General features: G+C 36.6%; 1 protein-coding gene across 2 annotated transcripts in view; it reads left to right on the top strand.

The window, feature by feature from the left end:
• The window catches only part of EPYC (epiphycan), a 36,433-nt gene extending 14,402 nt beyond the window's left edge, over positions 1-22,031 (top strand). Inside the window, exons 1-7 of one of the 2 annotated variants that reach the window (XM_021528068.3) lie at positions 2,928-2,993; positions 5,041-5,221; positions 15,239-15,392; positions 17,696-17,854; positions 18,448-18,650; positions 20,224-20,319; positions 21,568-22,031. In XM_021528068.3, coding sequence (XP_021383743.2) covers positions 5,054-5,221; positions 15,239-15,392; positions 17,696-17,854; positions 18,448-18,650; positions 20,224-20,319; positions 21,568-21,738 — 951 coding nt within the window. In that variant the 5' untranslated portion in view covers positions 2,928-2,993; positions 5,041-5,053 and the 3' untranslated portion in view covers positions 21,739-22,031. Of the gene's footprint in view, positions 1-2,927; positions 2,994-5,040; positions 5,222-15,238; positions 15,393-17,695; positions 17,855-18,447; positions 18,651-20,223; positions 20,320-21,567 lie in introns of those variants that run through there. The other variant, XM_021528069.3, reaches the window with a different exon arrangement.
• The last annotated feature ends 554 nt before the right edge of the window (positions 22,032-22,585 follow it).

The raw sequence follows: 22,585 nt of genomic DNA, 5'->3' as shown, positions 1-22,585 counted from the left end.
TGCGCAGGCAGGGCATCCCAGGCTCGCATTCCAGCAACTCTTATCATGTTCCTTTCCTCGGCCGTGAATAAAATGTTAAGTATAGCTTGTAATTCCTCCCAGGTGTATATATTAGGACCTAGAAATTGATCCACCCGCTCTGCCACGCCCAAGGGGTCTTCTAGCAAATTTCCCATCTCCTTCTTAAAGTCTCTAACATCCCCCGAACTTAAAGGCACCGAAATAAATCCAATCCCCGGCTCTGGTCCCCCCATCGGCATTTCCCTTAAGGGAAATAGTTTGCCTTGCATCTTACTTCGGGTAAGAGGACCACGCGAGCCTGAGGGTTGATCAGAGTCTGAGTCTGATTCTTCCTCATCCGATTGTGGAGGAGGAGGGGGTGCATTTGGTGCAGGGGGAATGTAGGGCGGGGGTGCAATGATTACTTCTTCCGCTCGCCCCTTCTTTTTCTTTCCCCCTGAAGCCTCCGAGAGTTTAAACACGAGCACCTCCGGCTTTTCTATCCAGACTTGGGCATAGGCACTCTCCTCAAGGTTAGAAGGTTGTTTAGCGTGTACCCAACCATTCAATAGTTGCTTTACCCAGTCCTCTGAGGACCCAAAGATGGGCCAAAACACTCCTTTAGAAATCTCTTGTCCTCCCCATACTTCTATGCAATAGTGTATCATCTTTGCCTTATCCTTCCCAGGTGCCCCTGGAAAGTGCTCCCAATTTGTTAGCATAAACCCTAAGGGACTCTCCTTAGGAATTGGGGGAAGTTTTACCCCCGCCGGGGAGGGGGATTTATCCTTGCTTCTCCCCTGCCCCATGTCCTCCGGAGTACCTTCAGTCACTCACGACAGCACAATCGCTTCCCCTGGTTCGTGGCCCAGGCCCTCGCGGGCTCTGGAAAACGCACTACTGAGGGTCCACACTCGCTTGGAGAATCCGGCTGCCAGTCCTCCTCTCACACACACACACACTCGCCGTACTCCGGGATCCCGAACCCCGCCCGAACGGATCCCCTTTATACTCACGCGTCCTGCGTCTTCGTCCGGACTTTTGTGCACAAAAATTACGGGGTACCCTGGGCCCGCTTCCCTTTCTTTGCTTTCGCTCTCTATGCTTTTAGGTTCGTCGGTCGGGATGAGGGTAAAAACCCCGGTCTGAGTCCGCTCAAGGGAGCGGAATCGTGGCGCCCCTCTCAGAGAGAGGTTCCCCAGATCCCGATCCGAGTCACGGCACCAAATTGTTATAAACGAGCACAATAGGCTGTTAAATCCAATTAAAAGGATTTATTAATAGCGGAAAACGAAAGCAAACCAGCGCGCGCTGGGCGGCAGTCGGTTCAACTACCGCGCCTAGCTCTCCGTTTCCCCCCCACTTATTGGGTTGTCTCTTCCGGGTGTGTGACGCTCTGGTGACGCTCTAGTGTCTCTTCTGCGCAGGCGCACCCTGTTGTTAGGTGGTTGTTCTCTGCCTCTTGATGGCGCCAGTGGTCTTCTTTAAGGTTGTCTCTGCGACCTGGAAATTCCCTCAAAAATAAGAAATGTTATCTCGAGGCACGTTTACATGTTTTGCCAAGTCTGTAACGGAACTATCCTTGAAACATATCTAGTTGCTTAGGTGTTTGGGTGCCTAGTAGCAGCCTTTTCAAAACAGTTCTAACTCCCTAAAAACTTCGTAACGAAGTCAACCTTGAAAGATAGTCACTGGAATGCATGAGATAGACACTGGAATGCCTGACAAGATGAGAACATGTTCAGACAAGTACAAGCTCTAATTAAAACTCTATTCTGTGAATATGAGAGACTCTATATGAACAAAAAGGCCTTATTTTCCTAACATTGATAGTATTAGAAGGCATATTTTGTTGAAGAATTGGAAAAATGATTAAAATATTCAGAAGAATAAGTGGATGTTGTGCAAATACTGATAATATAAAAGTACAGAATTAAGTAGGAATGGATAATAAAGAAAACACAATCAATTATGAAAAGAGATAGCTAGACATGCTAATATAGTGAAACTTCTTTCTGGTGTAATAGAAGTGCATGCCTGTCACCCTGATTCTTAAGATTTTCTAAAGCCTTCTGAGTTTACATTTTGTTAGAAAACTTTCCCACACATTTTCTATAAAAAACATATTGTTTTGCATTCCTTCGTGGGGGTGGAGGAAATTGATGTACTGGTGGTTTGTCCAATGTCTTTGGAGAGGTGGCCCATTCACTCTCCAATCCACCGTCACCTTTGGAAAAGTATAAAACTTAGAGTCAAAATAATAAACGCCCTTCTTTTTGCCTCGCCATCATGGTGGCTCGTGTTGTGCTTTTCGTGTCCTATAGTGACACATGCCCACACTAGAGTGTATGCCCATCATTTGCAGCTTATGATAGAGGTTCATATCGATTAAGAAAGTGGCATTTCCTCATGGAAGAGTATATTCTATGAGCACTGCTTCATAAGTACTTAAAGAAAAGTAAAAGGGGGTGGAAGTACTTCTGAATACATACCAGATAATACCTGCCGTACATGGAAATTCATTAAATGTTATCATGTATAATAAGTCACAATATAGAGATGTTACATATAGGGAAAATATTAATATATAACTCAATTTGCTTAAGCCATGATTTTGGACACTGACAAATTTGTATTCATAGGTTATCAAGTAATACAAAAAAATTGTTTCAGAGCACAACTGAGAGTGTTATTGCCCTATTGGTAGGAGTAGGAAGAAATTTGAGAGGAAGAGGTAAAAAACTGTCAAGTGAAACCGATGCCATTTCCTTACAACAAATCTTTGTTTGACATTCCAAAAATTCAGTTCAGCAAAGTCATATACTAAAGGGGTTTGAAGTCTGAGAAACTCCCTGGGCTGAGGTCTTCAGCTGAGGACAGAAGCTGTGCTACCTCCCACAGCTGCAGAATGCCACTACCATTGGTCAGGGTCTAATAGCACTGGCTCTGCATTCTGAGTAACTCCATCCCATTTGAGACAGTGGAAGCTAAAGGTAAGTTTTGGCACTTCTCTCTTAGTTGAATTTTTATCGCTGGAAATACTACTAGTTGTTTTATTTTATCATGCTTAATACTGATTCATGGCTCGCAGATTGTGAAGACTATTTATTTTCCCCTGGATATGTCTTAGTTCCTTCCTGTGAGAGGTGTACATAATCTTCATCAAAACATTTGATCTTACAGCTAATGCGGATGCCAATATTTCTACAGTGCATTCCAATATATTACATGAAAGGGAAACAGAGACATGCAAACTCTGCAAATTAGTGCAGATACTATAGCCATTTTTTTTTGACAGATATTTGCTGGTTTTGTCTCTATATATGCAAAAATTGATACTTATCAAGCCTTATACCCTTTAAAAATCTTTTATTTTTAGGAGTTGTGATGTGAAAACAATTTTGCATAGTGAACAATTTTTTATTTAAGAATTGTTTATTCAGAGGAAAAATTACGCTATTACACCAAAATTACAGCAATATATACACCATATATTTTAGTACTACATTTTGGGTTGATAACACCCTCTATAGCTGAATCATCCGAGATAAATGACATGGAAAGGAAAAACAAGACCAAAATAAATTCTGGCAAAAATAGACAGCAGAAAACATAAAGACTGACAAAAGCCTGCTAATTCTAGCATACTTGCTTATTTCAGAGACTGATTGAGTTTCTATTTTTTTCTTTATTTAATTTTCTTAAATAAAGCAGAATACTGTTAGTAATATGAGAAGCTAATACTGAAAGGTGAAATTCATCTAAGCTTTATGAAAGAGAAGACCCAGTGACTCTAGCTTCTTCCAGCAGCAGCTGAAGTCTTTCTGAATAAAGAATATGAGAGAAAAATGAACGCCTTGTGTTACTGACCATCCCCAGAGGAATTTCATATCCTCATGCCTAAACCAACTTTATAAAGACCTCTTTTCATGAATCTAAAATTCAGCTTGTTGCCCAGTACATACATTAAAAAAAGAGTATTTATCATGGCTTCACATAAGGAATACAGTTTATTCAACTTATGCATTGCTCATCATCACTGTGCCTTTGGTGAAATTAATGTGAGCTGTAGATAAATAAAGATGTAAGTAAAGAACACTGAACACAGCCTTGTGTCAGGCATCTTATCTCATAACAGTGAATGCAACATTTACAAGGAAAAGGGAATACATAAACATTATTGTTCAAACCTAGCATGAATTTTCTACGGTTTTACAAAATTCTGGAACTTTAAATAGGTGATAATTCAATTTTAGAGAACTTTAAATGGGTGATAATTCAGTTTTACAATTCTATTTTCCAAAGAGAACAGGTGACTACACCACACCACAATTTCACACTACTTTATAAAAGGTGTTGATTGAATAACAGAGGAATTAAGAGTACTGGCACTACTGTCCACAGAGTGATGGAAGACATATATTGCTTTTTATTTTTTATATTACTTTTTATTTTGCTCCTGAGAACTTTGAAAAAGTATGGTCCAGATGTGCTACACCAAGTAAAATTATGTTCTGACAAAACAACTAACGGGTAAAAAGTGTTTTGATTATGCTTATCCAGGGATGACAGAGTTTCTAATGTTTTCTAACAGTTTGTTGGTTTTGTTTGTTTGATTCTGTTCAGGTTTTTTTATTATGGAGATATAATATTACATTCCAAAAGATTATATAAACAAGTAATATAATAATTTACCATTTCTCTAGTTTCTCAAAAGTTCATATCTAATTTCAATGGAAATAGGTGAAGTTAGATGAAAGGGTAAAATTTAGATGTTCATTTTTACACCAATATAAAATCCCATAAGTCTTTTATAAATTATGTGAGTATGGCCAAAGTAGTATGAAGAATTCTCGCTCCGGGGACTCTTAATGAAGAAAACCAGATTAAACTACTGAGTCACCATAAATAAATGTGAAGTATTCATCAGAAATACTGTGGATTTTATATATATAAGTACTGTATTTGTAACACTAAATTGTCATGGATTCCTTGTCAGTACTAGAGTACCTATAGTCTGTCCATTTTCTTCTCTTTCAGAAAAGAAAACAGAATGCAGACCTTTGTAAATATTTTTCTAGGATTTTTTATCATAGAGTCTGTTGGAGCTGCCTCTATCAGTGATAGAATAATTAATGATTCCGAGTTCTATGACATACCACTTGGAGAGCTCCCTCATCCATTTGCCTATGATGAAAACAAGCAGTCTGAGCAAGTAGAGGTAATTAGAACTTAATTTATTCTGTCTTTCTGAAATGCATAAATGCAGTAGCTACTGATCAGTTCTTCTTTGCCATGAAAATACTTATCTGACAAATCTACTTATGTGGTTTCAATTGCCTTTGCAGTTCATTTACTTTTTCCCTAACCTACAAACACAGCCAAAATATATTCTAATTGTTTTGGGGTTTTTTGAGGTAATCATTAAGAGTAGGTGAAAGGTATCATGTTTCCTCAGGTCTCCATGTAATTCCACAAATTCTGTTGGAAATCATCATAGTAATTTACTTGTCTGGGTGATGCACAGAGGCAGTTGAGACAGGATCTCCAGCATTTCCCATTAAATGAGGTTGTAAAATGCTGTTTCCTTATGTTTATGTTCACTACAAGTGTGTCAGACTATAAATGCTAATGTTTTCTCTTGCTGTTAGGAAAGTGGCAGAAGGAACAAAAAAGAAAGGGAAAGCATTTGAATTCAAACACAGGAAAGTAAGAAAAATTACTGGAAAAAAACTGTTGAAATTCTGATAGAGTACAAGCCTGTAAGATATGTTGCCTGTAGAAGCAAGGAACTCCACTTTGTTAACTTAAATGCTTCCTTCCTCTTTTACAATCCTTTATTTCTTTACAGTTACTAAAAGGCTATGTTAATTTTTTTTTCACCCTGCTGATTAGACATTGGCACAACTTCCCTGAAGGTAATATAAGCTCCCTGTGATTCAGGATTTTGTGTGATAGAAGTTGAGTAACAAATATAACATTTAAATAATATGGTATTTTCATTTTTATACATAATGTTTTAGTAGTTTTTCACATAACAATGCATAATTCATGAAAATACAATCCTTTTAAAGATTCATGATTAAAGCAGGAGGGACAGGAGCTATTCTTTCATCAATGTGAGATAGAAATTGATAAAACTAATCTTAAAGCTAGCACTAAGATCAGAACCTTATAATTTATAGGAAATAAATTTTCAATCTAAGAGGGATTGAGAAGAACTTTGCTGTAAGGAACTTACCTTGCCTTTGGCCTTTCCTTACCTTTCCCTTGTGCCACTCATTCCCTTTCCTTTGAGCTCACTTTCCTGATAAAGTCACTATCAAGTTTAGTTGCAGTGCTCTATTTCACATTGATTAATATACCACAGTTTCTGTCCCTCTTTGCTCTTAGAAGTGAAGTCTTCATCATTCCTACAGAAATGACTTCCCAGAAATGGGAGAAGTTATTTTGAATGTGCCTCATCACTGAGTTTTTCTCATTCAAACAACAGATTTCTTAGGAATGTATTTAATGGTAGGTGGGATTCTCCTGTACTGTGCTCTCTCTGTGAGGTCCTATTACACCAAAACGTGGGCTATCCCTTTCCAAGTTTCTGAGTGAAGGATAGAGATAAAGCAATGGATTAAGATGGGTGTTCTCAGCTGAAAGGAAATTCAGGATGACTGATGTTGCACCCAACAAGAGTTCCCAACACAGGTTGTTTTTTTAGAAGGCATGGAATAGGCAAAGTCAGGGTAAACTGGTAAGCTTCTTTTCCAGAATAAGGTTATCTTCCATTACCGAGCTCTTCAGACAGTCTTTTTAAAATTCATCAGATGAAGTTCATCCATCACAGCAGCTGAAAAGAATTTTGTTTTGCATATGGATGGACCTCCCTGTGAGAGCCTTTTTTCCATAGATGTTTAGCCAAAATAATTTTTTTGCTTACATACCTAATACCATTTACCACCCAAGAGAATCCTAAGCATTCATGGTTCCCCACATCCCAGGAGATATGAGTGGTCAGTGCTGTAGGAATCAAGCAAATTTTATAGACATGTCAGTGTACTATTAGATAGGGCATGTCAGTCTTCCAAGTTATATTTTAATCACTGATATTACTGATGTCACCCAAGCTTTAAGCAGAATACATTTGATTTATTGACTGTGGTTATGATTTTACTGCTTAAAATCTTGTTATGATAATGATGTGAACAACACAAGTGGGTCTATGTGTAAAATTCAATATTTATTCAAGGTCACAGGTTAGTTTTTATTATGCATAGTTTACATGATGAGCAATACCACAGAGACCCAGACAAACAGCAGGCCTTCAACAGATCTAGCCTGCGTGCAGTAACTCTTTAAAACTGGAATTTCTCTTTAGAGAGCTCTGAATCATGTCTTCAGACTTCTGAAACAGTGGAGAAAAAACTCAAATAGCATTTTCTGTTGCTGTCCTCAATTTAAGATTTGAAAATTCAGCTATGTCCAAATAGAAGTAATTTTATTTAATTCATTTTTAGATGCACTGGCAAAATGCAAACTTTACCAATGTTGTGTATACAACTGATTAGCAGAAGGTCCAGGAGACTGACCAGTTCTACTACTTCAGATGCATTTAGTGTGCTACTCCTTTTAATTTCAATGTGAACTGAAGTAGAAATTAACCTGTGCACCTTAAGGAGTTAAACTAAAGCCCCTGTGTCAGCATGTCCTTTTCCAGACCATTAGGTACTGTAATCACACATTCAATGTGTAATCACCAAAGTGTGGAAAGTCCTGAAGATAATTAGAAAGGGATCCTTTCCACTCATTCTGTGTGGTTAAAATTAGGCTTGGCATCTCCATACCATGCTCTAAGACAAGTATGAATCATTCTCTTAGGATATGTATTGAGGAGGGTTGATCTTATCTGGCTACAAAGGTCACCATCTAAAAGCTTTCTCACTCCCCCTTCTCAGACATACAAGGGAAGAAATTAAGGTTAAAGACTTGTGTTGACATGTAGGCAGTTTAATGAAGAAAAACAAAGGTTGCATGCAGAAGCAAAGGGAAACAAAAGATTTATTCTCTACTTCCCATCAGCAGGTGAGGGCCAAACACTTCCAGGGAAGTAGGACTTGAGTGCATGTAGCTGGTGCTCCTGATGACAAACACTTTAATAAGAAAGCCCACCCCCTACCCTCACTGCCTCCTTTCTCTCAGCTCTTATTGCTGAATATCCCTTTGCTCAGCTTGGGTCACCTGTCCTGGTTCTATCCCCTCCTGAGATCTTGACCACCCCTACCCTACTGGTGAGAGGGGAATGTTGGAAAGATAGTCTTGGTGCTGTGCCAGCACTGCTCAGCACCCACTGAGCACTGGTGTATTATCAACATCTTTTCAGCTGAAAACACAAAGCACAGCGCTGAGCAATGACATGGGGAAAGTTAGTTCCATCCCAGCCTGACCCCATACACATGTTCTTCCTCAAGTAACTTTTGATAAACCCTAGACAACTGTTTCAGGCTTAGTATGAGATTTTCATCTTATTGCAGTTCACTAAGAGTGACTGAGTCCAAGTTCATGACTTTGCCAATTCTCAATCTCTGGAAGTATTGTTTCTTGTATGTGTGCATACACACACACACTCCACTGGATTGAAAACATTTTTCTGAAATAATTTCTAGATAATGGCTCTTGATATTCTTTGCTTGAAGTCCATTTTTGTCATCGATTCTGGAATAATCTTAAGGTTGGGAAAGGTTATGTAATGTATACATGGAATACTTTTTTAATGCAAATATTTGCAGGGGCAAAGTAATTGTAGCTGTGAATTACTTGTGAGAATTGTATTGAATCCTTAGTCAAAGCTGTGCATTGTCACGTGTTAGGTGACATTATAGATTATAAAATCTATGGTTTTCAAGATCCCAGGATAGTGACACACAGAAGATCTAGCTAATGTTTTGCATCCAAATGGAAATTATTACTGGAAAAACTTAAAGTTATATATCATTCAGAAATAAAATGTGCATAGAGACATTAAGATAGCAGTATCAACTCTTTCACAGCAAATGGCTAAAAAAAAAGCAGTGTAAAAGAAAAGCCTATTATCAAGGAAAGAATTCCAAGGTACCCAAGGAGAAAGCTATGGCAAAGAAATGTCACCCTAAGTGTACAAGCTTTGTGTTGGATTTATCTTCTGAAACAGACAGTAACAGTATAAACATGAGCTGATGTATCTCCCCTTTTCTTCAGAGTTCATTAGTATTTTGAATTAATATTTATATCATTATAGGGTCCAGAGGCGACAGTCAAGTGGCCATCTGCTCTGAAAGTATATACAAAGAGAGATTTCCTTCTTTAAAATGAATAGAATCAAGCCAGGCTCTCAAAGAAATTATTGTGTGAGCTTCTAAATTTTTCCCTCTTTGAAACTAAAACTTTGTTTGGAAAATGTGTGAGAAAAACAAATTGTGGAGAGAGATTCTTTTATATATCAGTTACTAATACCTAATAAAATGGCACTGCAATTTTATGACAGTGTTAAATATAATCAGTCAATTTTTCTTTAGATAGGAAAAACTAAGTTAGAAAAATAAGAAGTAAAATATAGGAGCATCAGAAAAAATATTTTCATTGCTAAAACAGGCTATCAGTGAGGCTGAAAAGCAAAGGAGCACTTAATCAAGAATGGTTTGCCTAGCACTGAATAAGCAGAAAAGCAAGGGAGTTAAATACAGGTTGGTCTGGGTTAGTTTGCACAAAAGAGGTGAGCTGTAAAATATGATCCACAAAATATTCAGACAGAAACACAGTAGAAGTCTAATATTTGATGCATTTTGATTAGCATTAGTTGATAGTTTGTTGAATTTGAATAAAATTATTAATAACAAACAAAGCTCAGAACTTGAGTTCCACACACATTTGTTCATGTCTGTGTGCGTACACACAAACCGTCTCTCCTATTGGCATAACACACATGAAGAGGACCCATGGTTGAACAAGAACTCACTCTTGCCATTCTGCAGTTAGACAAGATTACATGTTCCCATCTTTGTGGCTGGTAAAGAGATTTCAAAGTGGATATGCAATGACTTTTCAGAATATCATATACATTTTGAAAAAACCCTATTAATTGGTACAAGTCATGTACAAGTCACATAGCCACATAGTTGATCAGTTAATCAAACTTATCATTAGAAGCTTTATCCCCAAATAGGAATTCTTCTAGTTTTTCAGAAAGGTTTTGACTACACCTCTTGTTATTCACTTGTCTGCAGTGACTAACAATTTGATTTCTTTTTAAGACAGAATAGGAGAAAATAAGTCTTTAAATGCAAATTTCAAGAATGAGTTTAGGCCACTTTTGAAAAGGAAAGCAAACCTCCCTGCCTGTGGCAAGGGGATTGAAAATAGATGATTTTCATGATCCCATCCAACCCAAACCATTCTGTGATTCTATGAATAACTTGCACCATAATTAGATATTTTCTTGTAAGTCTTTGGTAGTTTCAAAACAGCTATGGGAGAAACCAGTTCCTTTTGATGAGTCAGTGTGTGGAACAACTGTCCATTCAAGGTTAAAATGCCTCTTTTTATGTTTTGAATTTTTATTTGTGTATTAAATGTATTTTTGCTGTAAAAGAAACCCTGAAACAGAACACAGTTCAGATTCTCCTGTGGATTTAAACGTATCACATGTAATACATCAGCTTTGATCCTAAAAGATGTAGACATAAAATAGACACATAAAAAAGATACATAAATAAACTCCTGAGCCTCTCCTAGTCTTTTGTTTGTCTTGCATCTTTTATTGTCAATAGTGAGATACAGATACCTGAAGAGCCCACCCTAAAATGAATTTCTGTAGCCAATGTCTGGAGCTGCTTTCCAGAAGTTTTGTCTCTTTCTGTACTGACTGTGAAGCGATGCTAATATAAACTAAATTCCCAGACTATGGATGGCAAGTTGCAAGCTGGATTTACCAGTGATAAAATTGTGTTTTATCACTTACTGATGTGTTCTGATTTCTTCATTCTTGACTTTTGTGGCTTCTTGGGCTCAAAGTGCCTCTGAATTGGCCAGCCCCACTAAGAACTTTCACAGAAAATAGTCACATTGGATAAGTATAGGATGGGGGAAAAAGTAGGTACTCCATGTAATCTTAGGAAAGATATCACTGTCCTTTGGCATGCTCTGGGATTAATCTGCACTGGTATTCTCTAAATCTCTTGATTGATTCCAAAGACAGAGTAGGGTAACTATTGACCACATAGATAGCCAAAGATAGGTGACATGATACCCATTCCGTTTTTTCTTATGCTGTGTATTAAAAGTGTCTTAGAGGGCAGATTATTATTTGAAGCCTTGTAACTATTGGCAAAGAGAAACATACTTTATTGTATTTCTCTATAATGTTCTTCCTGCTTTCTGATTTTTCACAAAGAATATTTCTTAAAGTACCAGATGAAATACAAGCCCACTCCCTGCCTGATTTTAGGCTCCCACCTTCCTCCAAAAAGCCCTATGGAAAATAATGCTATTAAGTGATATACAATAATTTATGTTTCAATTTTTATTTTTTTTTTTTTTAGTAAAGTCCGGTTGCCAAAAATAAACAAACATCTGGAAAATGAGGGATTATTCTGTACAGCAAATAGTCCAAGAAACATCTTTGTCTTGTTACAATTTCACATGATTTATCAAACTTGTAGATGATACAAAGCTGCATGGATCAGATGACCAATAATGGGAAACAGACTTTTACCTTTAGGTCACTGGTCCAAGTCCAAGTTATGTACAGCAAGAAGATAGTGCTCATGCTCTGGGTCTGGTAAACACATATATCAGTGAACTCCTATTCTGTTACAAGTATAAAAATTGCAACATCATTAAGTTAACATCAATACCTTTTGTTTTCTTATGACACTCATGACTGCAGGAGACAGAATAGATAATGCTAACTACTTGGAACAGCTTCCCTAAACCCCAGACATAGTGTATTTGCAGGGAAATTGCTGTGAGGCTTTTAACTGTGTATCTGCAAATCTAGGTAACATCCTACAGTAAGAAAGAGAAAACAGCATAGAAATGGAAATACTAGAGGTTAACACCTCTGTTTTGCTACCCAACAGCTGCAGTGATTAATCAAGAACCCTCAGAAAGCATAAAGTAAATAACAAATCCCCAGATTGTAAATTCCATAGAGCATGTCCCAAATGTGCAGTCAGTGTAGATGACCCAAACCTCGTAACAAGTGAAAAGAAAATTATCTTTGGTCTGAAGGCTATTTACAAAGCCTATCTTGAAAATACTCTTCTACAGATTACTTTCAATAGAACAAAAGTTGCATATAAAGACACAAACAGATCTTAAATCTCTGGATTTAAATCAGAAGTTCAGAAGAGGGATTCTTATCTGAGTTCCACAAATCTGTTGAAGAAGTAGACAGCATGTGCAAGAACTTTAGTGCAGCACTAACCTGGGTCAATAAAAGCCTGGAATGTATCTCTCCCTCTAGGCTTCCTCCATTTGGAGAACAGCTGTCCCATTTCCTCTGTTCCCAAAGCCTTCTTTTGATTTGTCCCCAAGTCCATTCCTGGTTAAGCTGCCTACTGTCAGTGCTACAGATGGTAGCATTGTGTATTTATCTGCACAAAAGGACAAGGTACATCCTTACTCTTACATCAAATTACTCAGTTCAGCTGAAGGTCATCAAATGTTCATTTGATTACCTTGTATTTTGTGAGGTTATAATCTTGGTAACTGTATTGGGGAATTTTTATCCACAAACTCTAATTAGTAATAGCATCTGTGGCTTAGTAGAATACAACTAAAGAATATACAGAAAACCTAAAATGTTCTTAGTCAAAATCTGAGCCTGTGTGGTTCAGAGTGCTTACTGTTTTTTTATTGCTTTCATGTTCTCTGTCTTCAGTGAAACAAATTGATATAAAATATTTAAATCTATTGCCATTATATAGCCTAAACCAAATTATTTATATACAAAAAATTAGATTTTAGGTAGTTATTTAGATGTTCTAGGGCAATCCAAGATCATAATGCTTAATATTGCTTGTAATTATAAATAGCTATGCTGCAAGATAATCTATTATGAGATGTAAATTGTTTTTTTCTGAAATTTTCACAGTTCATAGAATCATAGAATTGTCTGTGTTGGAAGGGACCAAGATCTTCTACTTCCAACCCCCCTGCCATGAACATGGACACTTTGAACTAGCCCAGGTTGCTCAAAACCCCATCCAACCTTGCCTTGAGCAAAGGAATCCAAAAATTCTCTGGGCAACTATTTCCAATGCCTCAGCACTCTCGCAGTAAATAGTTTAATAATATATAAAGGTTTCAGCCTCAAGCCATTCCCCCTTGTCCTATCACTACATGTCCTTCTAAAAAGTCTCTCTCCAGATTTCTTGTAGGTCCCCTTTAGGCACTGAAGAGATGTTATAAGGTCTTCTTTCCTCTGGGCTGAAGAACCCCAACTCTCTCAGCCTGTCTTCATCTTCTTGGCTCTCCTCTGGACTTGCTCCACACAGGCCCATGTCCTCCTTGTGCTGGAGACTCCAGTGCTGGATATAGTACTGCAGGTGAAGTCTCACAAGAACAGAGTAGAAGGGCAGAATCCATCCCTTGAGCTGCTGGTTACATATTAAATATATATACACATACAAAGAGATTCAAATAGGGATCAAATACAGCAAAGATTTGCCTGTGCTTGGAATCCAGATGTTAGGTGGTTTCATTCCTTTAACTTCTATTGTCTACATACAAAATAATTTTTAAAAAATTCTAACTATTTGGCCAGTCTGGATGCAATTACTTTTTGCCTGTCTTTTACAGTTAGAATTTATGAACACTACTGTGATTGATTTCAACTACTAATTCTTCATGGAGACAGCAAGGAAAGCAGTAGCTGTGGGATGGGGTCAAAAAAGGAAATGCTTGGTCAGGTGAAAAACTCAGGATTCAATAGTTTTGTGGTGGTGTTTTGCTAGAAAGCTGAAGTGGATGAAAACTGAAACAGAATTTTGGGCTTTGGTGCCTTTGCAATTGGAATAATGATACTGTGACAAAATTCCTACATTTGGCTGTGCCTTACAAAAAGATAAGGAGTGCTAACTGCAGCACTATGATGCAGCACCGCAGGGTTAAATGCATTACCTACATTTTTAACAGCACCTCACGTGCAAAACCTTATAATGACACTAATTAATTGTTTTGGTTTTGAAGAATAAAGAGTGCACTTTCAAAAGGGGCTCTGGCTCAGCTGGACAATATTATTACACATGGGGAAATGAAGATATGGTGGGAAAGTAACTTGCAAGTATCATACAACTACATCTGGGTGATTACAGAAAACAACTCTGTCTCTTTGCTAACATAGACCCCTCTGCAACAAGCCTGGCAAATCTGCAATACTCTATTTATGAGCAGTGGTGTGATACAAGAAAATTGCTAAATCCTAATTTTTATCCTGAATTGTCATATAGGAAAATCAATAGAATACATTTTTAGAATTAGATTTAACCTGTCAAATTTACTGCTTTGATTAGTTATATTGAGTGAAGGACAAAAAAATTAAGCTTTCTAGTTCCATGCAAGGATCTTCCAAATTTTGTGTTTTAAAGCCAAGGTTTTATTCAGTATTTTTATCTATATCAGTTTTTTCATACTACATAATTCAGCTACTAATGAATGAAATTAATAATTCTTTAACATATTACAAAGTTGTATGTGAAGTTGGAGTTCAGGATTATTTAGTAATATTTTTAAATCATGTTAGTGTTCTAATCAGAGCCTGCACACCTACACTAGATTTGATTTATTATGGTACAATTTAATATTTTATGGTAAATTACTTACACTTTTTTGATATTTCATAGCAAATGTTCATTTTTCACACGCAGCTTATCATTTTTTATCGCAAATCTAATTTATCTTTAAATAACTTCATAAAAATAATTTTGCTAATATATATTCTCAGTAATGAAGTATATACATGTGAAGTATGTGCATGTATGTTGCATACATAAAAACCACTCAAAACACTGAGATAAAAAGTAAAGAAGTATGTTGGATTTTCATAAATTACTTATATACCATCAGAATTTATTATACCTTTTGGATAAAATGCAGCTCAAGCACTAAAACTCAGAAAAAATGTGACCTCTAGTGGGAGAATATGAGTAACTGGAAGAGGAACAGCTTCCATGGGAAATAACCAGTAACAATTCCTTTTCATTTTCCCTAGACAGACATTGGGACAAAACTACCTTCTGTAATTCAAGAGAGTCATTCCTCTGAGCCATTGACAGAAGAAACTGAGGATGAAGCATCAACGCCAAAACTAATTGATGGGTATTCAGCACAGGGGTCAGGGGTTCTTGGACCCCAGACTCAAGATGGTTAGTAGGAAAGAGAAATGTTTTTGTGTGTAGTATTGATTTTGAGCAAGCTCATTTTGGTTTCTTTTTTACTGAAAATGAAATACATAATTTCTGTATAAGATACAACATGCCTATCTCAAATCCTCCAAAGTCAGATAGGTGCCTAGCCAAAAGATTTCCATACTATTTCACTATGAAAAGAACTGTGCCAGCAAAGATTTATGACTTGAAAATTTGCTGATGGCTGGAAATACTACCAGTACTTGTTTTTCTGTCTTAGATTTCAATATCATTATCAACTGCCTTTACTTATAATGATTTGTGACATGTTTTTTAGAAATGTATTCCTAAAAAGTATAATTAAAATGTTGAATAATTTTTGACCATGAAAGCTATAAAAAGTGAAAAACTTAAAGAAAGGGAGTTATATAGAACTTTTTAATGCAGATTATTTTCAGTTCCTCTCACTATCAATACTGGAATAACAACTTTATAAATCTTGCAGGAGAATTAAGATTGTGAAACATAATCTGTCCCTCCCCCCCACAATATTTACACTGTAATTTTTGGCATTTGGCAGAAGCTCCTCCAAATTATAGTAGGTAAAGTTCACTATAGTTATCAATTTCTGTGAGGGATCTTTGTGTTGCACAGTGATCAACATACAATAACAGGAAAATCCTACTTTCTACTATGCCCAACACTAGAGCTGAGTGCCGTAGAAGAAAAATGAAATAGAAAAAAAAAAAAAAAAAAAACCCAAACATAAAACCCAGAGTTCTCCAAAATTGTGCGTTCGGTGAAGTTAATAATACATATTATTATTTTGGTAATAATACATATTAGTCTTATTTTGTTACATACTACAAGTGAGCTTGACCAGGCAAAAATATATACTGTCAAAACAAATCAAAATATCTTACATTATATCCTGTAAATATTGTATATGATGAATTCTGTTGAGTACTGAATGCAAATCAAGTAGTGCATCAACTAAAGAAATGCTCAAGACCGTAATATATCAAATCAGATTTCTCTTTTGTCTTCCTTTTTTTAGCTACATTTTTTCCTGTTAGGGGTTGCTGCTATTGGCCTAGTACTCAATCAAAGACTACAAGTCTCAGTAACACTAAGCTAAGCTCATTTTTCTCGTTGATAACTTTTTGAATTCTTCCCCTACCTCTGCTTTTTTTCAGTGCCCACCAGACATAGCTGAAAAATACCATTCCTTCAGGATCAAAAATAGGACAGGGTGAAACCCTTTCCCCATACTATGTTGCAATATTATGAAAAATTGTCAGCCAACCTTAACTCAATATTCATTTAGGCCTAGATTTGTCAGAATAGTTCAAGGTGTGAATGATTTTTTCCCTGTATCAGACCTACTCTCTGCAGCCAATTTAATCTCTCCTGTGGAGAAAGTTAGGCAAAGCATGAAAATGAAAATTTCCTTATCTCTAGGAAAATTGTATTTCTGGATGTCCAAGTAGAGATTATCACATAAAAATAAGAGTACTCTGGTTAATGATTTTTTAATCTTGCCTCAAAAGGCATCTCAATAACCTACAGGTAATGGGGCAGATTAAGAGGGCACATCTCTCATGTAGCCATATCTGACCTGGAGAAAAAAACTAATCTGCGAGAAAAACATGTTCATATTCCTGAATTCTCCTACTATTCTATAAATAAATAACAAGAGCAAACCACCCCATCTGCTACAAGGAGGAGCAAAACATGAAAGAGAAAAGTATTTCCATGGGATTAAAAACTGATAAACAGATATGCTGATTTATGCTCACAATACACTCATAAAAGATGTATCAAAAAATCAGTGTCACAAGTGTTATAATCCAGTTATTAAAATTGTTAGGGGGATGCCTCTGCCTGAACTGAGATGTAAATGAGGCCATATACCAAAGTCAATAGGATGGATTTTATTTAATAGCAAATATGAGATGGAGGGAGAGAGAGGTAGAAAGAAATATAAAGAGGGAGAGGGAGGAAATCTCGCTTAAGGGGAAATCAATATCTGGCTGGTTGCTGTCACCAAATATCCTATTATAGTCTGAGAAACAATTTATTAGAACAAATTAATTGTTATTCTAGGCACAGGGAGAAAAACAAAATCATTTTAAAAATAATTTAGTCACTTTAGTGTTGCAATGATATGATTTGGTGATCAAAGCAGAATGGGAAGTCAACTTTACCATAGACAAAGACTGATCATTAGCTGCTTATGTGAGCATTTCATTGTAGTAATTTAATATGATTTTTATTCATGTCCTTTCTAACAAAGTGTTTTCTTTTAAATTCCTTGATAGGTCTTCCCACTTGCCTTTTGTGTACATGTCTAGGGACCACAGTCTACTGTGATGATCGTGAACTTCATGCTGTTCCACCATTGCCTAAGGAAACCACATACTTCTATTCACGCTATAATAGAATCAAGAAGATCAGCAGAAATGACTTTGCTAACTTAAGTATGGATAAAATTATCATTGAACTCAGCTTTAATTTTGATTATTTCTGGCTCATATCAACCAGATATATAGTGATATATTTTATATAACATTAGATTATGATAAATTTTACACATAAATGCACAATAATTTTGTTACTTTGGAGCATAAAGGTCCATACATTAGATGCAGATTCTCTGTCAAACTTCCAAATTATGATAAAACAATGATCATTAATGTTTTTGCGGATACTTGCAATCATCTTTAGAAAAGTAATAAACCCCCCCAAATAGTCAATTTAATTTTGGTGTTTTTTAAATTGGAAAAATGTTTGAGTGTATTTTATAAAGAAGTTAATATATCAAATTTCTTTCATATAGGAAAGTGTTGAAATAAAGAAATGTGGAAAAAAGTAGTAGAAAATACATTTATTTCCCTTTAAGTGTCATTTTTCTGAACAATAATTTATAAGTTTCCCAAAATGCACAGAAATCTTAAAACTCAACTTTGAAGTCTTTCACTGAAAGATGTACAAAAAATGACACAGGCAGGGTTTTTTTAAAATTTCAGGAAATACATTCTTATAAGTCTGTTGTATCTTATTTCTCTGGCAGACCATTTAAAGAGGATTGATTTGACTGCAAATGTCATATCAGATATCCACAAGGATGCCTTCTGGAGATTGCCTCAACTTCAGGAGCTGGTGCTCCGTGACAACAGGATAAGGCAACTCCCTGAGTTACCATCTACTTTAACATTCATTGATGTTAGTAAGAACAGGCTTGGTCGCAGAGGGATACCAAATGAGGCATTTAAAGTAAGTTTGGGTGTGATGGGAAAATATTTTCTTCCTATCCCCAGATGATGTGTTTAGAAGTGTAGCCTATTCTCATAAGAAAGATGCTCCAGTCCCCCAGTCATCTTTGTAGCCATCAAATGGACCTGCTTAAGGAGCTCCATGTCTCTGTCTTGTCCTGAGGAGCCCAGAACTGGACACAGCATTCCAGATGTGCCTCACCAGGGCTGAGCAGAGGGGCAGAATCACCTCCCTTGACCTACTGGCAATTCTTTTCCTAACGTAATCCAGGACTCCATTGTCCATCTTGGCCACAAGGGCACTGGTGGCTCATGCTTGTTGTGCACCAGGACCCTCAGGTCCTTCTCTGCAGAGCTGCTCCCCAGCAGATTGGCCCCCATTCTGTACTGGTTACTTTTTACCAAGTGCAGGACCCTGCATTTGCCTTTATGGAATTTCAGACAGTTCTTCTCAGCCCACGTCTCCAGCCTGTTGGGGTCCTTCTGGAAGGCTGCACAGCCTCTAGGGTATCAGCCACTCCTCCCAGCTTCATGTCATCAGTGAACTTGCTGAGAAGGCATCTGTCCCTCCACCCAAGTCATTGATGAACATGTTAAACAATACTGGGCCCAGCACTAAACCTTGAGGGACAGCATCAGTGGCAGACCTCCCATTAGACTGCACCATTGGTTATTACATCCTTCTGGGATCTGCCATTCAGTCAGTTCTCAACCCATTTCACTCTCCACTCTTCCAGTCCACACTTCCTGAGTTTGCTAAGAGTATACTATGAGAGAAAGCCTTGCTGAAGTCAGGGTAGAATATATTCAGTGTTTTCCCCTCATCCATTCTGGTAGTTGCTTCATTTTAGAAGGCAATAAGGTTGGTCAAGCATGATTTACCTTTAGTGAATCCATTCTGGCTACTCCTGATTACCTTCTTATCATCCCTGGGGATGAAGATGGCCTCTGGAATGAGGCACTCCATCACCTTTCTAGGGATGGAGGTGAAGCTGACTGAATGGTAGTTCCCTAGATCCACCGTGCCCTTTTTGTAGCTTGGAGTGACACTGGCTTACCTCCAGTCCTCGGCCACTTCTCCTGATCCCTGTGACCACTGTGAGCAGCCTAGCTATGGTGTCTGCCAGATTTCTAAGCACTCATTCCTCCAAGAAGTCTAGGGAGAAAATTATCTACCTTCTGTAATGGAATGAGAAATGTATTTTTAACTCAGGCATTTTTTATACAGTTATAATTTACTTCAACATAATACACTTCTGCAAAATTGAGTAGACTTGTCACAAAAGAAAGGAAACAACATAATCGTTAAAATTACATCTTTAATAATTCTGTAGCTATTTGAAAAACATTTTCCCCTTCATTTTAATCTGAACACCTAACCCTTAGCAAAACTCTTAACCTATGCAAATCAGAGTTCATGACTGTCTTTGAATTTGCCTTTTCACCATATCATTCTGAAATAAAATGTTTTGCAATCCAGTGATGCTCATTGCAGTGATAGATTTCAAACTTATTGGCCAGAGATTTTGAAATATATCTGTCATTTCCCTTTGTTTTCTTCCATTTTCCTCTAGAATCTAGACGAACTACAGCATCTTTATATCACTGACAATAACCTGGATCACATTCCATTGCCACTCCCTGAAAGCCTCCAAGCTCTTCATCTTCAGGTAGGCTTTATACATCATGAAATGGCTTTTTATATCACACTCAAAGAGTATGCACAACTCAGAAGGGCAAATATTTGTCTTGTAGTGTTTCTTCTGTTTATCCAACAGTGTTCTTTTGACTAAACAAGCTATGGGAAACATAAAATTAACTAGTGATTGAAATATTTTAGAGAAGTAAAATTTAGCTCAGCTAAGCATTAATTTTCAGAATTTGTAATAGAATATTTTTTAAAAATCAAATTCTAGAATTACTATGATCTAATAGTTTCTTTCTGAATCCTTCCTTAGCCTTTTCCAGCTCTGCTTATTTCCCTTTATCTCCTCTTGTGCCAACTTACAGTTTTATCAGTTGTTTTTACTTATTGCATCATACAGAAAAAAACCTTTCAGTAAGCAATGTAATGTACCTCACATCATTTAACCTCGATCTTTCAGTAAGTAAATTTATTGAAACTCTCTGCCTGCCAGCTGACTTTTCACCTGTGTGTGTCTGTAAATTAAATATTCAGTGCTATGTGCTGCAGAAAAAAGTTAGTAAGCAGGACTTTGTCACACCAATTTTTCAATAGTAAAGGAATGGAGAAGGGAACAATTTTCAGACAGCCCTCACCTTAGGTAATGAGCTTTTTAGTCCCAGTTTTCTGACAATGCTGTATTCCAGCAATTCATGGTTGATAATGGTTCGCTTCAAGAATGGAAGCTCAGTGAATATAAGGCATGTAAGAGAAATTTATACCAAAGGAATAAAACCAAAAGCATTCAATTTTGCCAGTATATATACAGGTGTGAGTTAAACTAATGAGAGGGCTGGGAGGAAAGAAATTGTCGCAGATCAAATTACAGTGTTGTACCTTTGCAGGTTGAGGCATATTAAGATGTCAGGATGATTATTATGTTTCTATGATTTTTTGGACTGTCCTATTGTGGATCAAATTTGTCTTAATATGGCTCTTCACTATAATCTGGAAATGAAAATGCTCTATACTTCTACCAGGCTCCTCCTTCAAAGCCTGTCTCTGCTACATGGTTTGAGTTACTTAGTTTTGAAGCTTTACATTGGCCAAGAAATGTACCCCTGCCTGGAAGATTTCTCTGTTGATGACTTGTCACCACAATCTGGGCCCTTGAGCTCAAACAAGTATCCCTCTAGACACTGAAAATATGTCCATAAATGATGTTTCAGAGTAAAAAATTACTTTCAGGTAACTATTCTGATAGATTCTTTTTTGTTTACTTGTTTTCTTTTAGAACAACAACATTCAAGAGATGCATGAAGATACTTTCTGCAAAATGAGAGATTTTACTTATGTGCGTAAGGCTCTTGAAGACATCAGACTGGATGGTAATCCCATCAACCTGAGCAAAACACCTTACGCATACATGTGTCTACCCCGTTTGCCAGTTGGTAACCTCATCTAAGCGACATTAACCTAGATTAATTTTTACAAACATCATTTATTTGGGAAATATTTCTGTTAATATTGGAATTGATTACTGAAGAAGATTATTAAATGATAAAATCCATTATCTACCCAACTGCAAGTTATTTAGTGATATCAAGAAAAATACTTTACTACAAAAGCAATTGCAAAATTTTTGCTGAATTGTTCAGATCTAATGTATGAATTCTAAATTTAAATAATTTTACATATTAAAGTCAAAATATTACATAGTAAATAAATAAATAAAAATAAAATTGTGTACAAAATTGATTATTTATTGGGTTTTATTTTAATTAACTATCATTCTCTCAGAGATACATCCATTTTACTATTTATTTCCTTAAAGATTCCTTCATTTCTGAAAAGTACAAGTAACATTCCAAAAAAGACTATTTTTTCCTTTAGAAAACAGAATCTTTCCTTCAGATTACCCTCCCATAATCTATCTATATTTTTGCAGCAATAATTTATCTCTGTAATGCTGATGAGACCAAAAGCTGTTGTCTGTATCTTTGATAGATTTGCCTGACAGATTATGTGGTAATAAAAATATCACATAATATAGCCTATTTGAGAAATACTAGATTTTATTCTACATAGCAAATGGGAAAAAAATCCCTTTGTCATATTTATATAGACAAAATTTTGCAGATCAATACACTAAGGATCAGGATTCCGAGACCAAAGTCAAAAATCACCTTGTGGAGCTCAATTTCCAATTACTTGATTCACACAAAAAAAATCCCTGCTTTACTGTTTAACAGGCTTTCCAGGGAAATATTAGAAAATTTCTCTCCTAGAATTAAGTCTTCTCCTTCAGATGA

Source organism: Lonchura striata, chromosome 5, assembly GCF_046129695.1.
Source record: "Lonchura striata isolate bLonStr1 chromosome 5, bLonStr1.mat, whole genome shotgun sequence".
NCBI classification, from domain to species: domain Eukaryota; kingdom Metazoa; phylum Chordata; class Aves; order Passeriformes; family Estrildidae; genus Lonchura; species Lonchura striata.
The sequence above is the reverse complement of the archived record's forward strand: the minus strand, read 5'-3'. Positions and strand labels throughout refer to the sequence as shown.